Genomic DNA, 20753 nt, shown 5'->3' with positions numbered 1-20753 from the left:
GGCCCCAATTGAGAGTTGATGATATTGTACCTGTAGTACAGTGGTATAGTAGTGGAACCCCCTTATAAGACCTCCCCCCACCCACCCCTCCACTCTCCCCCCTTATCTTCTTCTTCTTCTTCTGCGTTCGTGGGCTGAAACTCCCACGTACACTCGTGTTTATTGCACGAGTGGAATTTTACGTGTATGACCGTTTTTTACCCCGCCATTTAGGCAGCCATACGCCGTTTTCGGAGGAAGCATGCTGGGTATTTTTGTGTTTATATAACCCACCGAACTCTGACATGGATTACAGGATCTTTTTCATGCGCACTTGGTCTTGTGCTTGCGGGTGGTGTTCGGACACCGAGGAGAGTCTGCACACAAAGTTGACTCTGAGAAATAAATCTCTCGCCGAACGTGGGGACGAACTCACGCTGACAGCGGCCAACTGGATACAAATCCAGCGCGCTACCGACTGAGCTACATCCCCGGCCTCCCCCCTTATAAGATCCTTGTTTCAACGCTACAGTATTTTTTCTCGACTGGAATTCAGGTATAATGTAATGCTGATTTCTTGGTGGGGTTTTACTCATTTCTCGGTGGGATTTTCTCATGTTTTCTTCATTTTCTCGGTGGATTTCACAGATGTATTGCTCATTTCTCAATGGGCTTGTCATTCCTGTTTTGGTTCATATCTCAACTATATTTCACAGGCTCATTCCTCATTACAATTTCACTCACATTTTGCTCTCGTATTTCTCAGTGCCGTTTCACTATAAATTATAATGTTTTGCTCTCGTAATTTCACAGATTTTTTAGGTCATATCACAGAGGGATTTCACAGGCTCATATCTCGATGGGGTTTAACAGATTTTTGCTAATTTCTCAGGGAGATTTCACTGATTTTGCTTATTTTTCAAAGGGATTTCACTGATTATTTGCTGATTTCTCCAACAGGTGAAGCAGAAGATCAACCAGGCGTACGAAGTGCTGCACACGGTCTTTCAGCAGCGCCCCCCAACCACGTCAGAAGAGGAGGACTCATGGATCCACGTGGAGTCACAGCTACCAGCCAGTGAGAGAGATTCAAGTGAGTGTACTGCCTTCAGACCTGTTAACCCGTACTATTTTGGAGTACAGCAGTACCTGCGATGTGTGGACCCTCCCATGAGAGGACACCTCCCTTAAAAGGACACCTTCTCTTGTCCTTTTTGTATTATCTCTACCAAAGTATACCTGTCATAAAAGGCCACCTGCAATGTAGGGACACTTTTGGCTGGTCCCAAGGGTGTCCTTTCATCACAGGTACCATTGTAATTTATTACTATTTTTTAGAATTTTGGGAAACAATACTCCATTTTTTCAAAAGTGCTTTAAATTAGGTCTGTGTTGCTAATGTTGGCGTTTGTAACCACTGGGTTACTATTTTGGTCATCAGATTACTATTTTTGACGTGACCATGATTACTCTTGTCAAGTTTAGGGGGTGCAAACAGGTCAGTGTCTTCCCTTAATGGTGACTTTTCTGTACTGAAAAAAGAAAGCCAAGCGTTTTAAAATCTCAAAAGTTTGAGTCAGAACTGATCGAGTTAACGCTTGTGTTCACAGCCACACGTCTGTTTTTAGAAAGTTAAATGTTGTTGTCGTTATTGGCTTGTACTTGTACTGTCGACGGCCTCCAACAGAACAGCCTGGAGAAGGGTTTCTGTCTTTTTCGCCCTCACATGCTCCGGACAACTGTCTTTAAGTCAGGGGACTGATGATGATGATTGTCGTACAACTTATTTTGTTAGAACCAATAACAGCTGGTGTGGAATTAGAATATGGTTATATTGCCAGTGGAATACAATATGGCAGAACAAGAGTTGATCAATTGATGTGCATTTCCTTGCAAATATAACATATCATATGTACGGTTGCACTGATTAACTGAAAGTTTCATCACGCTTTGAGCATAAACATGTTGGCATAAACATTTAACTTGTGCACACGCTAATGAAACTGTTGGTTCAAGGTCACTTTAGAGAGATTGCTTCACCGTTCACGCCTCTACCTGTTTAACTAAATTGAAAGAACATGTTTGTTTCATGTGTTTTCTCTTTTTCGTTTCTTGGCTTGTGCTTTTGAGTATCGTTCAGTCTTCATTTGCGCATGGGAATGTATGTAAATTCAAACCTGTCCTGGCGACCACCTCTTGATACAGTGGTACCTGCGATGTGTGGCCTCTCTGATGAGAGGACACCTCCCCTGAAAGGACACATTCTGGGGTCCCTTTGTCTATTATCTCTACCAAAATATACCTGTCATGACAGGCCACCTGCAATGTAGGGACACTTTTTCTGGTCCCAAGGGTGTCCTTTCATCGCAGGTACCACTGTAACGACAAAACAACCCCCCGGGGGTTAGGGGGAAGAATTTACCCGATGCTCCCCAGCATGTCGTAAGAGGCGACTAACGGATTCTGTTTCTCCTTTTACCCTTGTTAAGTGTTTCTTGTATAGAATATAGGTCAATGTTTGTAAAGATTTTAGTCAAGCAGTATGTAAGAAATGTTAAGTCCTTTGTACTGGAAACTTGCATTCTCCCAGTATAAGGTCATATATTGTACTACGTTGCAAGCCCCTGGAGCAATTTTTTGATTAGTGCTTTTGTGAACAAGAAACAATTAACAAGTGGCTCTATCCCATCTCCCCCCTTTCCCCGTCGCGATATAACCTTCGTGGTTGAAAATGACGTTAAACACCAAATAAAGAACGAAAGAAAGAACGACAAAACAACCACCCCAAAGTACCCTCGCCGAATTTATATCGACACGATTCACCTTTCCATAGCGACCTCCTTTCTAAAACAACCACTTTGGGTTGGTCCCTTTGGCTGGTCGTTACTGACAGGAAAATTGACTGTATGTTTCTATATCAAAAAACAAGAAAGGTAGGTTGTTGGAACGTTTGTTAATTTTATACAAGATGATGTTAATGCAAGATAAGTTTTGTGTGAATATTTGTTTGTCTGTTCACTTAAAAGACCGTTGGGTCAAAATATCTGTGAAATATTGTATTGTTTTGTCAATAACAAACGTTCCAACAACCTACCTTTCTTGTTTTTTTATTCTGAATTTTGGAACGTTGGCAGTCTCTTTGTGTTTGGATTTGTGTGTTTCTATAGAAAAAGACTTCTGAATTTTAAGTCGACCCATTTTCTAATTGATTTGTTGCAGCATTCATCTCTTACCTTTGTGGATCATGTAAAACTCTTATTATTTTTGTGCAAATTTGATACAGTGGACCCTCGTTAAGATGATTAAACACATGAAAATTTCAAGTGATTTTTCACATACATATATGTATATATACATATATATATATATATATATACTTTCTGTCTGAGGTTAAAAGAGCAGAGTAAAATATGTACAGAATCCCCCAATTTAAGACTCCCTCCCTTTTAAGACCTGGTTTTCTCAGACTTTTTGTTCTTAACCTCTCTGTAAATTTACCCCCATTTTAAGACTACCTCCTTTTTAAGACCTGATTTTCTCAGATTTTTGGAGGTCTAAAAAGGGGGCTTCCACTGTACAACAGAAACTCCAACCATTTCATCTTAAAAAAGTTTTATTAATTTAAAAGATTTCATCTTGAGTGGGTCTCACTGTAAATTCTTGCACTTTCAACATATAAGCTTTTCTTTAATAATAATAATAATAATAAATGAGCATTTATATAGCGCAACATCATAACTTTACAATTATGCTCTTTGCGCTTGACACATTTAAAATTAAAACACAGTTATACAAGCATTTACATCTACATTCATAGTCAACAACGCTTAATTAAAAGCATTTACTCCCTTTTACACAATTTAATTTCCCCCTCCTTTCACTAATGCAATGATCATCATTGATCAGTGTATATATGAAGAGTTATAATGGCATAATTAAGACATTGTTGAAAGCTAATCAGTAAAATTGAACATAAATTTGTGTCCAAAGAAAAACGTTAACAATTCTACAAAGAACACGCACAGAAATCACACTCACATTACTTTGTGAATCATTTGAACAGGTAAATGCATACATTGTCACCAAGTCATGTTGTTTGTTTGTTTGTTTGTTTTTGTTTGGTTGGGTTTTTTTTTGCTTGATCAGTTTTTTGTGTGCTTAAACTTGCTGAAAATTATTCAATTTTTTGTGTAACTGAATCTAGCTGGTACATTTAAAGAATTAGCTTAGAGCATAATGAACATTATCTTATATTCTTATTGACAATTGTCCACTAAAATGGCGTTGGACTGAACTACATATATAAATATGCATGTGCCTGCTTTACTGTTATCTCTATGCGTGAATTCTCTTGATCCTTAAAGTAAAAAAAATCTTCGCTCAAATGTAACTTATTACAGTACATCCATGGATGGTACCTGCCTTTTCTACCCCTTCCCCTTTCCTGATTCATCTGTCTCCAAACACACACATTTAAAAAATGGACTGCATTTCACCGGAACAACTGCCATTGACTGAAAACATTTTTCACTGTATTATTTTTATTATATTACCTTGGTAATTGTTATTGGTACAGGCTTTGAAATATTTCCATTTTTACATATTAAATCATTACAATGTAATTAGAATACAATGTTAGGGTAATGTGATTGAAAGCGGACCGGTCATCTTTGGAATTAGCAGATTAACAAGTTTCTTTTAACAATTTTCATGTTTTTTATTTCAATCTTTTGACAAAACAGTTAAAAGGAACAGTTATACATCATTTCAGAGCTAGAAGTTGTGTACCCAAAAATAGCCAAGGCAAGAAAGAAAGTTAGAGACTGCTTGCAGAATATTTCAGAACAGTTCAATGTATTAACAGCTAATTGTGTATTCATCGTAGCAATAGCCACCGATATTTAGACGAGACAAGTATAAACTATAATGCCGACGAGTCGAAGACTTATAAGGGCTGTGTGAGACTATCCAATCACAAGCCCCGAATTCCCCCTAGTGTCTATCAGAATAGCAATATTCAAGGATTTAAAGCTGTAAATTAAGTTATGTAAAAGAATACCCTACTCTTTAGGACCTCTGTTATTGTGGGTTGAATATGTTACTAATGGAGGAGGTGTGTATTAATTGCTCTGTTTTTATATTTAGTCAAGTTTTGACTAAATATTTTAACGTAGAGGGGGGAATCGAGACGAGGGTCGTGGTGTATGTATGTGTGTCTGTCTGTCTGTCTGTCTGTGTGTGTGTGTAGAGCGATTCAGACCAAACTACTGGACCGATCTTTATGAAATTTTACATGAGAGTTCCTGGGATTGATATCCCCGAACGTTTTTTTCATTTTTGACTCACATGCGAAGCAAAAGTGAGTCTATGTACTCACCCGAGTCGTCCGTCCGTCCGTCCGGAAAACTTTAACGTTGGATATTTCTTGGACACTATTCAGTCTATCAGTACCAAATTTGGCAAGATGGTGTATGATGACAAGGCCCCAAAAAACATACATAGCATCTTGACCTTGCTTCAAGGTCAAGGTCGCAGGGGCCATAAATGTTGCCTAAAAAACAGCTATTTTTCACATTTTTCCCATTTTCTCTGAAGTTTTTGAGATGCAATACCTCACCTATATATGATATATAGGGCAAAGTAAGCCCCATCTTTTGATACCAGTTTGGTTTACCTTGTTTCAAGGTCAAGGTCACAGGAGCTCTTCAAAGTTGGATTGTATACATATTTTGAAGTGACCTTGACCCTGAACTATGGAAGATAACTGTTTCAAACTTAAAAATTATGTGGGGCACATGTTATGCTTTCATCATGAGACACATTTGGTCACATATGATCAAGGTCAAGGTCACTTTGACCCTTATGAAATGTGACCAAAATAAGGTAGTGAACCACTAAAAGTGACCATATCTCATGGTAGAAAGAGCCAATAAGCACCATTGTACTTCCTATGTCTTGAATTAACAGCTTTGTGTTGCATGACCTAGGATGACCTTGACCTTGGGTCAAGGTCACATGTACTTTGGTAGGAAAAATGTGTAAAGCATGTGAGTCGTATGGGCTTTGCCCTTCTTGTTTTGATAAATGTCTTTGATGACGTCATATCCGGCTTTTCGTGAAAGTTGAGGCGGCACTGTCACGCCCTCATTTTTCAACCAAATTGGTTGAAATTTTGGTCAAGTAATCTTCGACGAAGCCCGGACTTCGGTATTGCATTTCAGCTTGATGGCTTAAAAATTAATTAATGACTTTGGTCATTAAAAATCTGAAAATTGTAAAAAAAAATAAAAATTTATAAAACGATCCAAATTTACGTTCATCTTATTCTCCATCATTTTCTGATTCCAAAAACATAAATATGTTATATTTGGATTAAAAACAAGCTCTGAAAATTAAATATATAAAAATTATTATCAAAATTAAATTGTCGAAATCAATTTAAAAACACTTTCATCTTCTTCCTTGTCGGTTTCTGATTCCAAAAACATATAGATATAATATGTTTGGATTAAAAACACGCTCAGAAAGTTAAAACAAAGAGAGGTACAGAAAAGCGTGCTATCCTTCTTAGCGCAACTATTACCCCGCTCTTCTTGTCAATTTCACTGCCTTTGCCATGAGCGGTCGACTGACGATGCTACGAGTATACGGTCTTGCTGAAAAATGGCATTGCGTTCAGTTTCATTCTGTGAGTTCGACAGCTACTTGACTAAATGTTGTATTTTCGCCTTACGCGACTTGTTTAGTTTTTGTCTTCCTTTTGTCTGGTGGTTCATGCTGAAACTTGCTTAAAAAAAAATCAGTTTTTCCTGATTGAGTGCAAGCTTGATAACATATATTTTTTGTTCCTAATGGTCCTGATTAATGCGGAAACTGTGATTCTTGCCGATCCTGGCGCCTCCTCTCTCTCTCCCCCCCCCCCTCCCTTTCCCCCCAACCCCCCCTCCCTTTCCCCCCAACCCCAAACACTAACCACACCACGCCCAGTCCCATGTGCATACTGGGTTCTGTTAAACTCTCATTACATTATTTTAGTTAAGTTTTGATTTTTATTTGTTACAAAATTTGTGTTTTTGTCATCAACTGAGTGAAAGAGAAAAATCACTTTAACATTCTTTTATAAGTTAGACGACCATTGTTGTAGTAGTAGTACATGCACATTGTATTTGTTAATATATATGTCAGAGTGTACAGTGCTTAGAATCATCTTGATCTGATTTAATTTGTAAAAGGACATTAGGACTTGTCCAGTCTTGTAGCTAGATCATTCATGTCTGAATGATGTGTGTTTGTGCTTGAGCATGCATATTTGCATGGCCATGGCCATGCCTGTAACTGTGTGTCAAAAGTAAATACAAGCTAAAGAAATTTATTCATATCTGAATGGTGTTTGCCCAGACGTGAAAATGTTGTTTTTTGTTGCTGACACAGTGTACGTATCTGTGGCTGTGTGTCATCTGTGTTGTTCCCAGCCTCAACAGACAAACTTGGACCTGGATTGACAATACTTATAGGTCCAAATGTCCTGGCTCTGTCCGTTTGATAGGAAAATTGGTAGTCAGAGGACCAACTATATATGTCAAAACTATCGGACGGTCGACAAGTCAGGTCTCGGACCAATGCATTAGATCAGAATTGTATGGTACAATATCAGATCAAAATTGTATGGTACAATAGCAGATCAAAATTGTATGGTACAATAGCAGATCAAAATTGTATGGTACATTATCAGATCAAAATTGTATGGTACAATATCAGATCAAAATTGTATGGTACAATATCAGATCAAAATTGTATGGTACAATATCAGATCAAAATTGTATGGTACAATAGCAGATCAAAATTGTATGGTACAATATCAGATCAAAATTGAATGGTACAATATCAGATCAAAATTGTATGGTACAATATCAGATCAAAATTGAATGGTACAATATCAGATCAAAATTGTATGGTACAATATCAGATCAAAATTGCATGGTACAATATCAGATCAAAATTGTATGCCAGCCATAATAGACATGGGAACAACACTGTATCACAGATATTAGACCTGTGAATAATTCAGAGTCTGTGATACTTTCATTGTTTGGTTGTTTTTATATAAAATAGTCTCCTTTAAAAAAATAAAAAAATTCTCTCTCTTTTTTTTTTGGGGGGGGAGTATCAGTTTTATTTGAAATGTCTGTTTGTTCATTTGAAATCAAATTGAAAGTATGCTAAAATAGCTTTAGTGTCAATTTATAAAGTGTTTAGGCTGTCAACTTATTTACCATTTTTTTTGTCTCTGTGTTTGTGCAGCTGACTCCGACAGTGTTGTTGACGTGCAAGAAATCAGACGTCGTGTCACGTACTGCACCACCGTGCGATCAAAAACGGTGAGGATAAAGCGACAACACTGCATGCCCTAACAAGTTAATTACTTTTGTATCTTATTTGTTTGTTTGTTATTTACAGCACACACACAATCTTGTGCATTAGTTTTTGACTTTGAACAAGCATAAGTTCACTGAAGTGTTTACATATTTTTGTTGTACTATATATAACTTATAAGTCTAAAAAAACAAAAAAAGTAACTTTCATTCTATCGTCAAGATGCAGTTTTTGTAAACACTTACAGATGTTATCCCCTGCTGTATATCTCTCAATTGTTGTCTTAAGGCCCCCCAAAAAATAGTCTGTTTACGGTATCCCGACCGACCCTATTTTCTCGCGCGACCCTAGAGTTTTTTTTGGCATTTGGAAAAGAAAAAGAAAATATTTAAAAAAAAAAAAAAGTCTTTGTTTTTTGGAAAAATAACTTAAAAATATGTTTAAAAATTTTTTGTTTTAAAAATCCCGACCTACCGACCCTATTTTTTTTGCCTATGTTACCGTAAACAGACTTTTTGTTGTTGTTGTGCCTAATCATTCTTAACAATCTTTAGTTATATGAGATAACAATACATACCTATAGGTGCAAATTACCATTCATGATATGACTTAAGTCACCAAGTCAAATTTCATTCTCAGTCATTTCCCCGGGAGAAATACAATAGACGTGACGGACATTTTATGTGACACCAAGTGTTTAGCTTTTGACGCCAGAGACTTCACTTTGGATGAGAGGGTGAAGAGATGTCTTGGTTTGTTAAGTAACTCAATTGTTGTATTTGATTCATTCACATCTTTTCTTTGCTGCAGCATCAAAGTGTGAAGAAGGCCAGAGAATTCCTTGACAAGATCTACCCTCAGCTGTTTGAGTATGCGCTGATTGTGGGACTTCGCACGAAAACAGACAACCCTGGATACGAAGCTTTTGTTATTCACAAGTTTCCCCAGACTGTGAGTGAAAGAGCAAAATAGGGAGGGGAGGCGGGGGGGGGGGGGGGGGGGGGAGAGTGGTTGTTGGAGGACATATCTGGTTTTAGGGAAATAATTGTACTTGTTGATCCTGTCTACAGAGAAAATTTGCATTCTTATTTGAAAGTGTGTAAATGCTATTTTTTTCTTGAATCTTGTTTGCTTATTTTTCTCATGTAATGTGATAATGTATGCAAGCTTTTAATGAAGACTTTGTCTCTTTCGCAGAAGTTGTTACAAAAATTGTTATAATGATAAGTTGTGATAGCACATGCACACAAAAATAATAGTTAAAATAAATGCCAGAGGCTCAGGAATACCTGAAAAGCGACCCTCGGGGGAAAATATGTAAGCTATCCAGTACTCCGAGGTGTGTAGCCTATATGTCATACTGATAATGTCTAGGGCAATCACTGGTCGTTAATTTGAGGTGTCAATTTCGTTTCACAGGTGAACAGCAATATATCGGTGCCCAAGTTCTGTTTTCCTGATGCTGAAGAGTTTAGGCCTGGTTCGGCAACAGCAAGGTTTGTAAAGTCTTCCATGTTTTTATTGTGAGGCTCACCTGTACTCATACTAGTTATTAATATTGGTGAGTTTGACAGATTTTGAGTCACCATGAATGAGTTCTACACAATAAGCAGATAGTTTCTTGTTTTAATTTTGTATTGTCTTTGTTTGTTTGTTTGTTAGCTTGTTTCTTTCTTTCTTTTTTTCTATTTTACTTAGTTTCTTTTTTGCTTTCTGCTTTCTTTCTTTTAAAAAAAATTCTTTCTGCTTTCTTTCTTTCTTCTCTTTGTTTCTTCTTTCTCTCTTCTTTCTTTCATGTTAATGTTAATGGTTGTGTGGTCAGTTCAATCTTTTTGATAAATAATTGATTATTACAACAGCTTTTGTGCAGAAAGAAGCTTCAACTTCAAGTCATTGTTGTTATTGCTTCTTATGAAACGAACAGAATTTTGAGATATTTCCATGATGAAAGGAGGTTGCATGTTTTCTTGCAGTGAATCCTACTCCTTTGTCCTAACCAACATTGATGGAGGTCGTCTGTTCGGTTACTGCCGGAGGATGCAGGTCAGTCCGTTTCCGTCGCTTTAGATAACTTTGCTCTGGTCATTTGAATCTGGCATTACTTGTTGAATGGTAAATGTGTTTAAGCGTGTGTGTGTGTGTGTGTGTGTGTAGTTGTCTGTCTGTCTGTCTGTCTAAATGTGTGCGTGTGAGAGAGAGTGTGTGTGTGTGTGTGTGTGTATTTGTCTGTCTGTCTAAATGTGTGCGCATGTGTGCGTGTGTGTGTGTGTGTGTGTGTGTGTGTATTTGTCTGTCTGTCTGTCTGTCTGTCTGTCTAAATGTGCGTGTGAGAGAGTGTGTGTTTGTGTGTGTGTGTGTGTGTGTATTTGTCTGTCTGTCTGTCTGTCTGTCTAAATGTGTGTGTGTGTGTATGTGTGTGTGTGTGTTTGTCTGTCTGTCTGTCTGTCTAAATGTGTGTGTGTGTGTGTGCGTGTGTGTGTGTGTGTGTGTGTGTGTGTAGTTGTCTGTCTGTCTGTCTGTCTAAATGTGTGCGTGTGAGAGAGAGTGTGTGTGTGTGTGTGTGTGTATTTGTCTGTCTGTCTGTCTGTCTGTCTGTCTGTCTGTCTGTCTGTCTAAATGTGTGTGTGTGTGTGTTTTGATGTGTGTGTTTTGATGTGTGTGTGCATGTTTATGTGCATGTCAAGACAGTTGGTTTCGAAAATGAGATTGACAGTGAAGTGCATGCATATTGTATGTTGCAGCCTCGAGATGCCAGCCTACCTGAAGTCATCTGCATCATCAGTCCTGTGGACGCCTTTAACATGTACAACATTGTACGTTAACACAAAGAATGGAGATTCAGGGGGTACAGATGGGGGAATACCTCTGTGTGTGTGTGTGTGTGTGTGTGCGTGTGTGTGTGTGTACATGTGTAAGGGGGAGGGGGGGGGGGTGGGGGTCAACGAGGTGGGGTTATCAGTGTAGCAGGGTGAGTGAGGGAAGGGGTTGAATTTTTTTTCCCCTTTTATTCTCTTTTCCTTATGGTCTCGGAAAAAAAGTGTTTGCGGCCCATCTATTGCCAGCTTAAGGTTGGGCTAGTCAAAGCCAAATGGGAGGCACTGTATGAAAGATCATCAACAGATTTTTATTTTCGTTTCTTTATTGTTCTATTGCTTAGAAAGTTATGCTGCTTTCTCCCAGTGGAAAGGTAGCAGCAGCAGAGTTGTGCTATGTTCCCAGGTGTGTGCTTGTTTGGGTGCAATCAACTACCTGTGCTTCTTGCAGAATGACTCATGTCTTTTACGTGTCACAGTGGAGACAAGGAGACACCTCTCAGTCTGATCATAAAGTTTTTGTCCCAGCCTGGATTCAAACATGTGACCCGCAGATCACAAGTCCAGTGCTCTACCAACTGAGCTACTGGGCCCCTTGTTTGCGGTGGCAGATGATGAATTTGAGCAATTATTTAATTCATATCTACCAACTTAGGCTTGCCTAAATGTGCAACTTTGCTACTGGGTAATATTTTGTACTGTAGTTAATTGCACCGTTTTTTGTTGGCAAGGTTTATCTTTGTCTTGTTTAGACAGAGTCACAGAGGATAAAATTAATGATGGCATTTTTGTGTGTACAAATTCTTTTGTTTTCATTTCTTACCTTTATGTCTCAATGAAATTCCAACTGTTTATTTACAGTTGCTGTCAGAAATTGAGACTCGTCGCTTGAAATCTTTGGATCACGCTCAGGAAATGATGGCAGCGTCTTTTGGCCGCCCTCTCCCAAAACCTGGCAAGGTCTGCCACATACGATGTCTGGTGAGTGCCATCTTTTAATTTTGATTTTAAAGGTATGATTCTTTCTGTGTTATCGATCAAGTACACCACCACGTATCTGTCTGGGCTTTTACAGGGGATATGAGCATCAACACACTTAAGATACCCACCCCACCCCCACCCCCCCTCCCCTTTTAAGACTTTGCTTTTTCAGATTTTCCTTTCATAACCTCTGCAGAGGGGGGGGGGGGGGGGGGGTTGACTGTACCATAAACCCACAGCCTGCCTGCTGTCTACACAAAGTGGGAAAGATTTTACTGAATTAATTTTGTGAGTGACACATGTCTCATTCTGTTAAATTAATTCAGCAAAAAATTCCCATTCTGCACATAATGCAGCGAGGTTGTAGTTTGTTGGTTTGTGTCTTAAATATAGGATGCTCTTATCCTCGGTAAAAGCTTAGGCAAGATCTATTAGGTGTTGTACTTGATTGCGTACGCTGAGACGAATTAAGGTATCTTTAACCTCAAATAGCATCTTGTGCATATTGTGTGAAGAGGTATTACTGTTACATGTACCATTATTTTTTCATTTGTGTTTTATATGTTGCCGGTTTGCATCATGCGATTTTGATTTTGAGTTTTGTTTAATACTGTACCAGAATGGGGTTGGTGAGTTTGGAGTCAAATGCATAAACAGGAGATGTACCTGTTTCTGAAGCTATAGTTTCACATCAGACTGGATTTGAGAATTTTCCTCTTTATTTTTTGGTTTCTTTTGTTTACACACAGTCAACCAATTGAAGTTTGAGTTGAAGTCACATGATTGAAAATAAGATAGATACAAAAAGTTTCAAGATATATATTTTGCTTCCACATAAGACCTTAATTTACCTTCGTTACATACCATCAGGGAGACTGATATAAGATTTCATATAACATAACTGATTGAGAAAAGTAAGCATGTTGGAGTTTAACACATAGCCAAAAACAATGGTTGGATCTTCTTCTTCTTCTGCGTTCGTGGGCTGAAACTCCCACGTACATTCGTGTTTTTTGCACGAGTGGAATTTTACGTGTACGACCGTTTTTTACCCCGCCATTTAGGCAGCCATACGCCGTTTTCGGAGGAAGCATGCTGGGTATTTTCGTGTTTCTGTAACCCACCGAACTCTGACATGGATTACAGGATCTTTTTCGTTGCGCACTTGGTCTTGTGCTTGCGTGTACACACGGGGGTGTTCGGACACTGAGGAGAGTCTGCACACAAAGTTGACTCTGAGAAATAAATCTCTCGCCGAACGTGGGGACGAACTCACGCTGACAGCGGCCAACTGGATACAAATCCAGCGCGCTACCGACTGAGCTACATCCCCGCCCAGAATGGTTGGATTAAAGCAATGTATTACTCGACTAAAAGATGCTGTACAGTAGTGGGTTAATGCTTTCCTGTTACTCTGGTAGAAGCTGCTGTAGATACAATTTAGTTTGATGATTTTGTTGAATATGTATTATCTTTTTCAAGAGGTTTGAAGTGGGAAAGGCCTGGGGTTAGTGTTTACTGAATTAAGGGTCACATACCTAAAATGAACACCCTGACCGCTTGTTATGATGGGTTGGAATTTTTTGATGAACTAATTTCTCAAAGAGCCAAAAGTGGCATTTACACAATTAAAGGCACACTGTGCAGCTCACAGCCTTCGTTTTGCGTTTTTGCTGCAGCTGAGTGCATTTACAGTTCAAAAATCCTCCTATGGTAGTAAAACAAACCCAAAACTACCCAACAACGACATCTGTGAAGCTCGACAGTTTCTTGTTCACGCAAGTGCATAAATTAACCTAGTTATTACGTGGTGTTTGGTCGGAGTTCGATTCAACTGAGTGATTCCGGCCTCCATTTTGTTTTACACAAACTCATGATGACGTCTGACATAGTTTGCTAGTGACGTGTCTGTTTGTGCATGATGTGGTGATCTACCTGATCTAAATTTAGATCCAAAAATAGGCCAAGACCAGCCGGGTCCGAGTACGAAATTAATTCGTAAAAAAATCGCAGTTCTTGACTCTTTGGGTGCAAGTCAATCAAACTTGGTAGTTCTTCTAACGGATAGCTGCCTGACTTGACTTACTTGACTTATTCCTGTGGACTCCCTGTGGAGCATAGGGCCGCAATAGCTGCCTGAGGTATGACTAAAAGCCCCAGGGGCTCCGTGCACCTGAATTTAACAAGTTTAGTACCTTTAACCCCTTCACTGCCCACCCCGTATGTAATACGTGGTCATTTTCTGTTTATCGTACGCCCATAACCGTATCTCATACGTGGGATTTGTGTCAACAACATTTCAGGACATTTCTGAAAACTAAATGGGAGGTAACCACTGTCCAAGTACTTGTAGGGGTTCTAAACACAGTTCTTTCCCATAGACCGTTCGGATAAGTTACTACCACTGTAGCAGTGAAGGGGTTAATTCATGAAAAATTCCTACTGTGCACAGAAAGCACCTTGGCTGTTCCTTATTTTGGTATGTGACCAAGTGGAGGGATGGTCTTATTATCCACCCCCCGCGGGTTGGGGGGAACAATTTACCCGATGCTCCCCAGCATGGCGTAAGAGGCGACTAACAGATTCTGTTTCTCTTTTTACCCTTGTTAAGTGTTTCTTGTATAGAATATAGTCCATTTTTGTAAAGATTTTAGTCAAGCAGTATGTAAGAAATGTTAAGTCCTTAAATGTACTGGAAACTTGCATTCTCCCAGTAAGGTAATACATTGTACTACGTTGCAAGCCCCTGGAGCAATTTTTTGATTAGTGCTTTTGTGAACAAGAAACAATTGACAAGTGGCTCTATCCCATCTCCCCCCTTTCCCCATCGCGATATAACCTTCGTGGTTGAAAACGACGTTAAACACCAAATAAAGAAAGAAAGAAAGTCTTAGTATCCCATGTAAAAGTTTTGCCAGATCTGAGATGAAGAGTCAAGCTGCTTTCAAAGGAAAGAGTGTTCTAACAAATTAATAATCTTGGCATGTTCAAGGTTTAGAGTTCACAAGTATCAAACTCAAGTATTCCAGGACTAACCTGCTAACACAGGAATCAGTTACGCTTCAGTCTTGATGTTTTGTTTTGTTTGCATAATATTTCATTGTTTCATGCATGGTTTGAGATGTTTGCATTTTTCTGCCTGGTTTTGGTCCCGACACAGAATGAGAGTGGTGACATGGAGACCGTGTTTCTAAAGAGATCTTCAGACCACCATCTGGGCCAAGTAAGTCATTGATTGGGACGCTAATTGTATGATCTGAATAGTTCATGGTGCTGCACTTAGTGGCGTTTGTATGAACACTGGAAGTATTAGATGTTTAGCATGTGGTACATTTATTGGTCTTGGAAGGAGACGCGTACTCTTGACCTGAATCAGCCAGAAATGCCGCTGTAGTAGATCACCTTCCCCTTACCCTTTAATACCTTAAAAGAACTGAGAAAATCAACTTTGTAGGTGGCCTGTCATGGCAGGTACTTTTTGGTCAAAATAATAGACAGTGGGACAGCAGAAAGAGTCCTTTCGTGAGAGGTGTCCTTTTATCGGAGAGGCCTCACATCACAGGTAGCATTCTACAACTGCATGTTGGAAAAAAAACCAAAAAAACCAAAAACAATTTGGCGAGACAATAGCTATGCATGATCGAGGTTTGATGTTATTATGACTTTTCTAATGTGTAAGCAACTAGTGTCTTGTTTTTTTTTTTTTTTTTTGTTTTTTTTTTGTTTTGTTTTTGGGGTCCTTACACCTGTTCCTTGTTCCGGTATTCTCTCACGCCGCCCCGTCCCTGCATTCGCTGCTCCATCCACATCTGAGTTTCGTTCCGCTGCCAGACCTGTCGATTTTACAGACGCTCCAGGGAGGGATGTCGGGTCGTTGCGGTAGGCTACCCTCGGAAGTTGACACTGCACTTCTGCTGAGTCACTTCGACGGTGTTCAGTAGTGGGTCTGTCCTGAGCTAACGGACTCAGCCCACTACCTACTATGCCCCCTACTAACGACATTGACTGCTAAGTCGCGGAGCCAGACTAAGTGAGCGTCCCCTCCAGAGAGCAGACCGCCACCACGTCCCTCCGTCGACCCCCCAGAACGTCACACGTTGAAGACTGACAGCAGAAGTACTATTCAGGGAAGGATGGAACAGGAACAATGAGACCAAGGTCACCATGAGAGCTCCGGGCATGAAGGGCCACAAGAGCAAGGACATTTTATAATTTTGGATGATTAATGAGATGAGGATGATTATAATGATGATGCTATGGATTTCCAATTTGGTTTGAGACTACGTGACAGGGCAGCACTCTACGCTTACTGTCATAATATATCCTGGTGTCAACCAGGCCCGAGAACTGCCGCACCTGCGGTGTTGGTCAGGTATACAGAACCTGAGCACCCTCAAAGTCGCATTCGTTAAGTGAATGACACTCGGCTGTGTGATTCCAGCCTTCCCATAGGAACCATAGCACTTCCACTCTGGGTAGGAGCCGACCGTAGCCCGAAAAACCCACATGACCCTGATGGGATTCGAACCCACGACCTCCCGGCCCGCAGCCCGATGCGCTAACCACTGCGCTACGGGGGCCGGTAGTGTCTTGTTTTGGACTTTTAGTGATGCTGTAAAGATATACGTCACAAAAACTTAACCTGTCTGTGCATATTTGCTTAATTAACATTAAAAACAAAGCATGAATAAAAAAAGACGAAAGATCAGAACATTTAATTTTTAACAGAACAATTCAACACTTTCATAAACTACACTTTTACCTCTATAATGAATGGTCTTTATAGTAGACCTAACAAATAGTTCTGATACAATATTTTTTGAAAAGACAAAGCATGTTATTTATCTATTGGTTGATTTGAGATGGATGTGTTTTAAAAATGAACAGCTAAGTTAACATGTGCATGTAAATGTTGGGTCTCTTTTGTGTTTCAGGTGAACTATGAGTCCTTACTGCTGTACCTTGGTACAGAGAAACTGATCAAGGTGTTTGCCTCTATGCTGATGGAAAGACGACTCATTCTCTGCTCCAATCATCTCAGGTAAGTAAAAGTAAAGGTACATTAAAAAATGTAAAATGGACATTAAAATGAACACATGTGAAACAACATGGTATTCTACACATGAGAAATAACAAACGCAAAATTGCAATTTTATATGTAAAATAAAATAAGATAAAAATACATATACCTTACCTTGCTATACAATTTTCGTTGATTCAATGTTAACATGGTACAGCATGCACTGTGTGTGTGATTATTTCTTTCCATACATCAATTCAAGTTAACTATAATAGGATCTATCTTAATCATAAGTTGCAGGACTAAGAAAGTTTCAATTCTGGCTTCTCAGTCCGGCAACTTGTAAGTAAGATAGATCCTAATAGGCATTAGTTGAAGTGAGTATTTCAGAAATAATTATTTTACCAACAAAAATACATTTTGTATTTATTTACTAGCAGCAATAAACTGTTTGATGGCTGTTGCAGTGATGGCTGTTGCAGTGATGGCTGTTGCAGTGATGGCTGTTGCAGATACACTCGATCTGTCACCTCAGTGATTAAGATTACTCCATAATTATCTTTTACATTCCAGCATTCTGACCCAAACGATCCATGCGCTGGTGGCACTGCTGTACCCGTTTCACTGGCCGCACGTCTACATCCCGCTGCTACCACCAGACATGCTGGACGTGTGTGCGGCCCCCATGCCTTTCATGGTCGGCATCCTGCAGTCTCACCTGTCTAGAGTCACTGAGCTGGAACTCGAAGATGTGAGTGGAAAAAACCCACCAAAAAACAGGGGTGGCACTAGACATTTTCCTGACCATGCAGTTTCAATGTACAATGCACGTCAAACCAGTGCACTGATTATGACAAGGCAAGGCAAGGCAATATTTATTTTTTTTAAACCTAGGGTTACATGAATTTGGAAAAAAATCCAATAAAAACAACAAAAGAAATTGGGTATAGATTGGCTAGCATAGACACACTGGGGTGGGGCACGATCTTTCCTGTGAGACAGATTTGCTATGGCCTCAGGGTTGTCTTTAATATACATTATAATGCCAGACTTTGGAAGTGGTTTGTGTGTGTGTGTGTGTGTGTGTGTGTGTTTGTGTGTGTGTGAGTGTGTGTGTGTGTGTGTGTGTGTGTGTGTGTGTGTGTGTGTGCGTGTACGTGTGTCTGTGAGTGCAGTAACAATGCCATGGTACACATGACTCCCATTTTTGTTTTAGGCAGAGATTTTACAGATAACAATTAACATGCATCCAATTCATGCAGATATTTCAGCAGGTGAAACTTGCATTTTCACAACCTTCTCCTGCTTTCTACAGGTAATAATCGTGGACTTGGACAAGAAGCAGGTGTTGAGAAGTATGGGAGACGAGCTGACCATTCTGCCCAAAAAGGTGCAAAAAGCTCTGAAAACTGCCATCAACATGTGCAAGATTGACTCAGGTAAAAATCAGCTCCCACAGTCTCTGTTAATCTCATTTTCTTGTTTTCTTTCAATTAGTTTTTGTGTGTGTGTTTTTGTGTGCATGAGTGTTTTTTCTAACTTATCTGATTATTGTTAACGATTAATTTACTTGAGTATTATTTGTTGATTTGTAAGACACATTTTTGATTGAAGTGAAAGAATTTGAAGGGCAACGTTACTTCGAAATCTTTTGAAAATGAGTTTTTCACACTTGAGATTTGTTCTTTAATGGAAAAGATGTATTGGTACAAAAATGCTGTTGTGTCATTGACAGCATCTGAGCACAATTAATGGGGTGGTTTTGGAAGAGTTAAAAGTTAGTAAAAGCGGCCTTTTGGCCTGAAACACGGCCATGACTATAAGTCAGTTTTCACTTCAGAATTCGCAAAGAACCGTTTTCTGTCCTGTTTTGATCAATTTCGGTCATTTCTGGTCCGCCATGAGCGCATTAAGATTTTCATGAAATTGCAGTGTTTGAAAACAAACAAGGTAAGAGAATAATTAGTCAGATGGTAAACAGCTTTGTGAAAGATGGCTGTATCTGTTGTACGCTTTCTTTTCTGCTGGGATATTGAGTGGGGGATGAAGTCTTTTTTTGTACCAGTTTCCTGTATGCACCGAGTGAGTTCTGGAATAATACAGCTTCTTCGAAACTGTGGTTATAATTGTGCCAGGGTGCCTGAAAATGGCATGAATGTTTGCGTACCGGCTGAGCGCATGCACTTATTATACAGTTTGTTGCCCGTTTAAGCTGAAATTGGGATGCATGCTTCAATGATTGGAGTTGCTTTTTCTCATCACTTGACATCAGCATGAGAAATAGATTAAGATATATACATTGTAGTTTTAGGGATTAGGCATGTATGATTATCTACCTCATTCAATCTGATTTGATTTGTTTTAATCTTTTTTTCCCCAAACCCTGTACATTATCCTTCTCATATTTAGGTGTGGGGAAAAAAAGTGGAGTGGGGGTGGGGGGAGAGAAGTGTGGATGGGTGCAGATGAAGAGAGAGAGATTTGCTAACCTAACTTTTAGGAGAATGCAGAAGGAAGTGATTTTGTGTTTGTTTTTGGCTTTTGCCTGTCCATATATTTCAGACTGAGCATGATTGTGTTTGTTCCCCGTGTGTAAAACCTTTGTTTGGTTCTGATTATTTACTGGTATGACCGTTTTCTGCTGCCTGGCTAAATATCTTGAGGCTGAAGTGTTAATTGTCACACTTTTTCTTGTTTCTCATTGTTCATGTGTGTGTGTGTGTGACAGTGTACTCATTATACATGTGAATGGTTTAAAACGTTTTTTATTCAGTTGCATAAATACAAAGCCGTAATTGAAAGTTGTAATTAAGGGAGCACAACAAGATAAACTTATAAATGTGCTCTTAGAAACAAACGAGTAATGTGGCGGACAATATTGTAAATACATGTGATTAACATATTCCATACAAAAAAAACATGTTCCAAGTTATTCAAATTATTCTGTGAAAGTATTTCACATTTCATCCGTCTTCCCACTCACCACACTATTCAGATTGCCTTGTCAACTTTGACACCTGAGTCTCCAGTCAACAATAAACGTGAAAACATGTGTGACGACACTTTAACACTTTCTACCCCACCTATGTTGACCAAGTTTTTTTTAGCTGAGACCAGCTGTGCTGCAGCAGGTCAATCACAATTGTAGTAACTGTGTAGTAACTGTGTATCAACACGCTGGAATGCAGGCGTTAGATGGACGTTACAGGAAGCGACTGAAGCTAACAGTCTGAGCGGATATATCCGTACCTGGTCAGATAGAGCCATATGAGTGGGTACGGATATATCCGTACCTGGGAGACAATGAGTTAATTGGGCCTTCTTTAATTGAGCCCAAAGTTGACTTCGCAAAGACTTAGTTAATCTTTTTTCTGAAATGTCAGTGCCAAAGCTGGGGCGGGGATATAGCTCAGTTGGTAGCGCGCTGGATTTGTATTCAGTTGGCCGCTGTCAGCGCGAGTTCGATCCCAGGTTCGGCGGAAATTTATTTCACAGAGTCAACTTTGTGTGCAGACTCTCTTCGGTGTCCGAACCACCCCCCGTGTATACTACATTGGGTGTGCACGTTAAAGATCCCACGATTGACA

At 39.4% G+C, this 20753-nt stretch overlaps 1 protein-coding gene across 3 annotated transcripts in view; it reads left to right on the top strand.

The window, feature by feature from the left end:
- Positions 1–20753, top strand: part of LOC138970762 (DENN domain-containing protein 2A-like) — a 50240-nt gene that overhangs the window by 19253 nt on the left and 10234 nt on the right. Inside the window, exons 4-16 of one of the 3 annotated variants that reach the window (XM_070343263.1) lie at positions 940–1072; positions 3199–3225; positions 8281–8357; positions 9163–9303; positions 9772–9848; positions 10326–10395; positions 11094–11165; positions 12027–12146; positions 15307–15369; positions 17081–17187; positions 17740–17917; positions 18482–18605; positions 19099–19116. In XM_070343263.1, the coding sequence (XP_070199364.1) occupies positions 940–1072; positions 3199–3225; positions 8281–8357; positions 9163–9303; positions 9772–9848; positions 10326–10395; positions 11094–11165; positions 12027–12146; positions 15307–15369; positions 17081–17187; positions 17740–17917; positions 18482–18605; positions 19099–19116 (1207 nt within the window). The remainder of the gene's footprint in view (positions 1–939; positions 1073–3198; positions 3226–8280; positions 8358–9162; positions 9304–9771; positions 9849–10325; positions 10396–11093; positions 11166–12026; positions 12147–15306; positions 15370–17080; positions 17188–17739; positions 17918–18481; positions 18606–19098; positions 19117–20753) is intronic. The other 2 variants (XM_070343265.1, XM_070343264.1) reach the window with 2 other exon arrangements.

Source organism: Littorina saxatilis, linkage group LG7 (genome assembly GCF_037325665.1).
Source record: "Littorina saxatilis isolate snail1 linkage group LG7, US_GU_Lsax_2.0, whole genome shotgun sequence".
In the NCBI taxonomy this organism is placed as follows: Eukaryota; Metazoa; Mollusca; class Gastropoda; order Littorinimorpha; family Littorinidae; genus Littorina; species Littorina saxatilis.
This window is presented reverse-complemented; position numbering and strand designations above follow the sequence as displayed.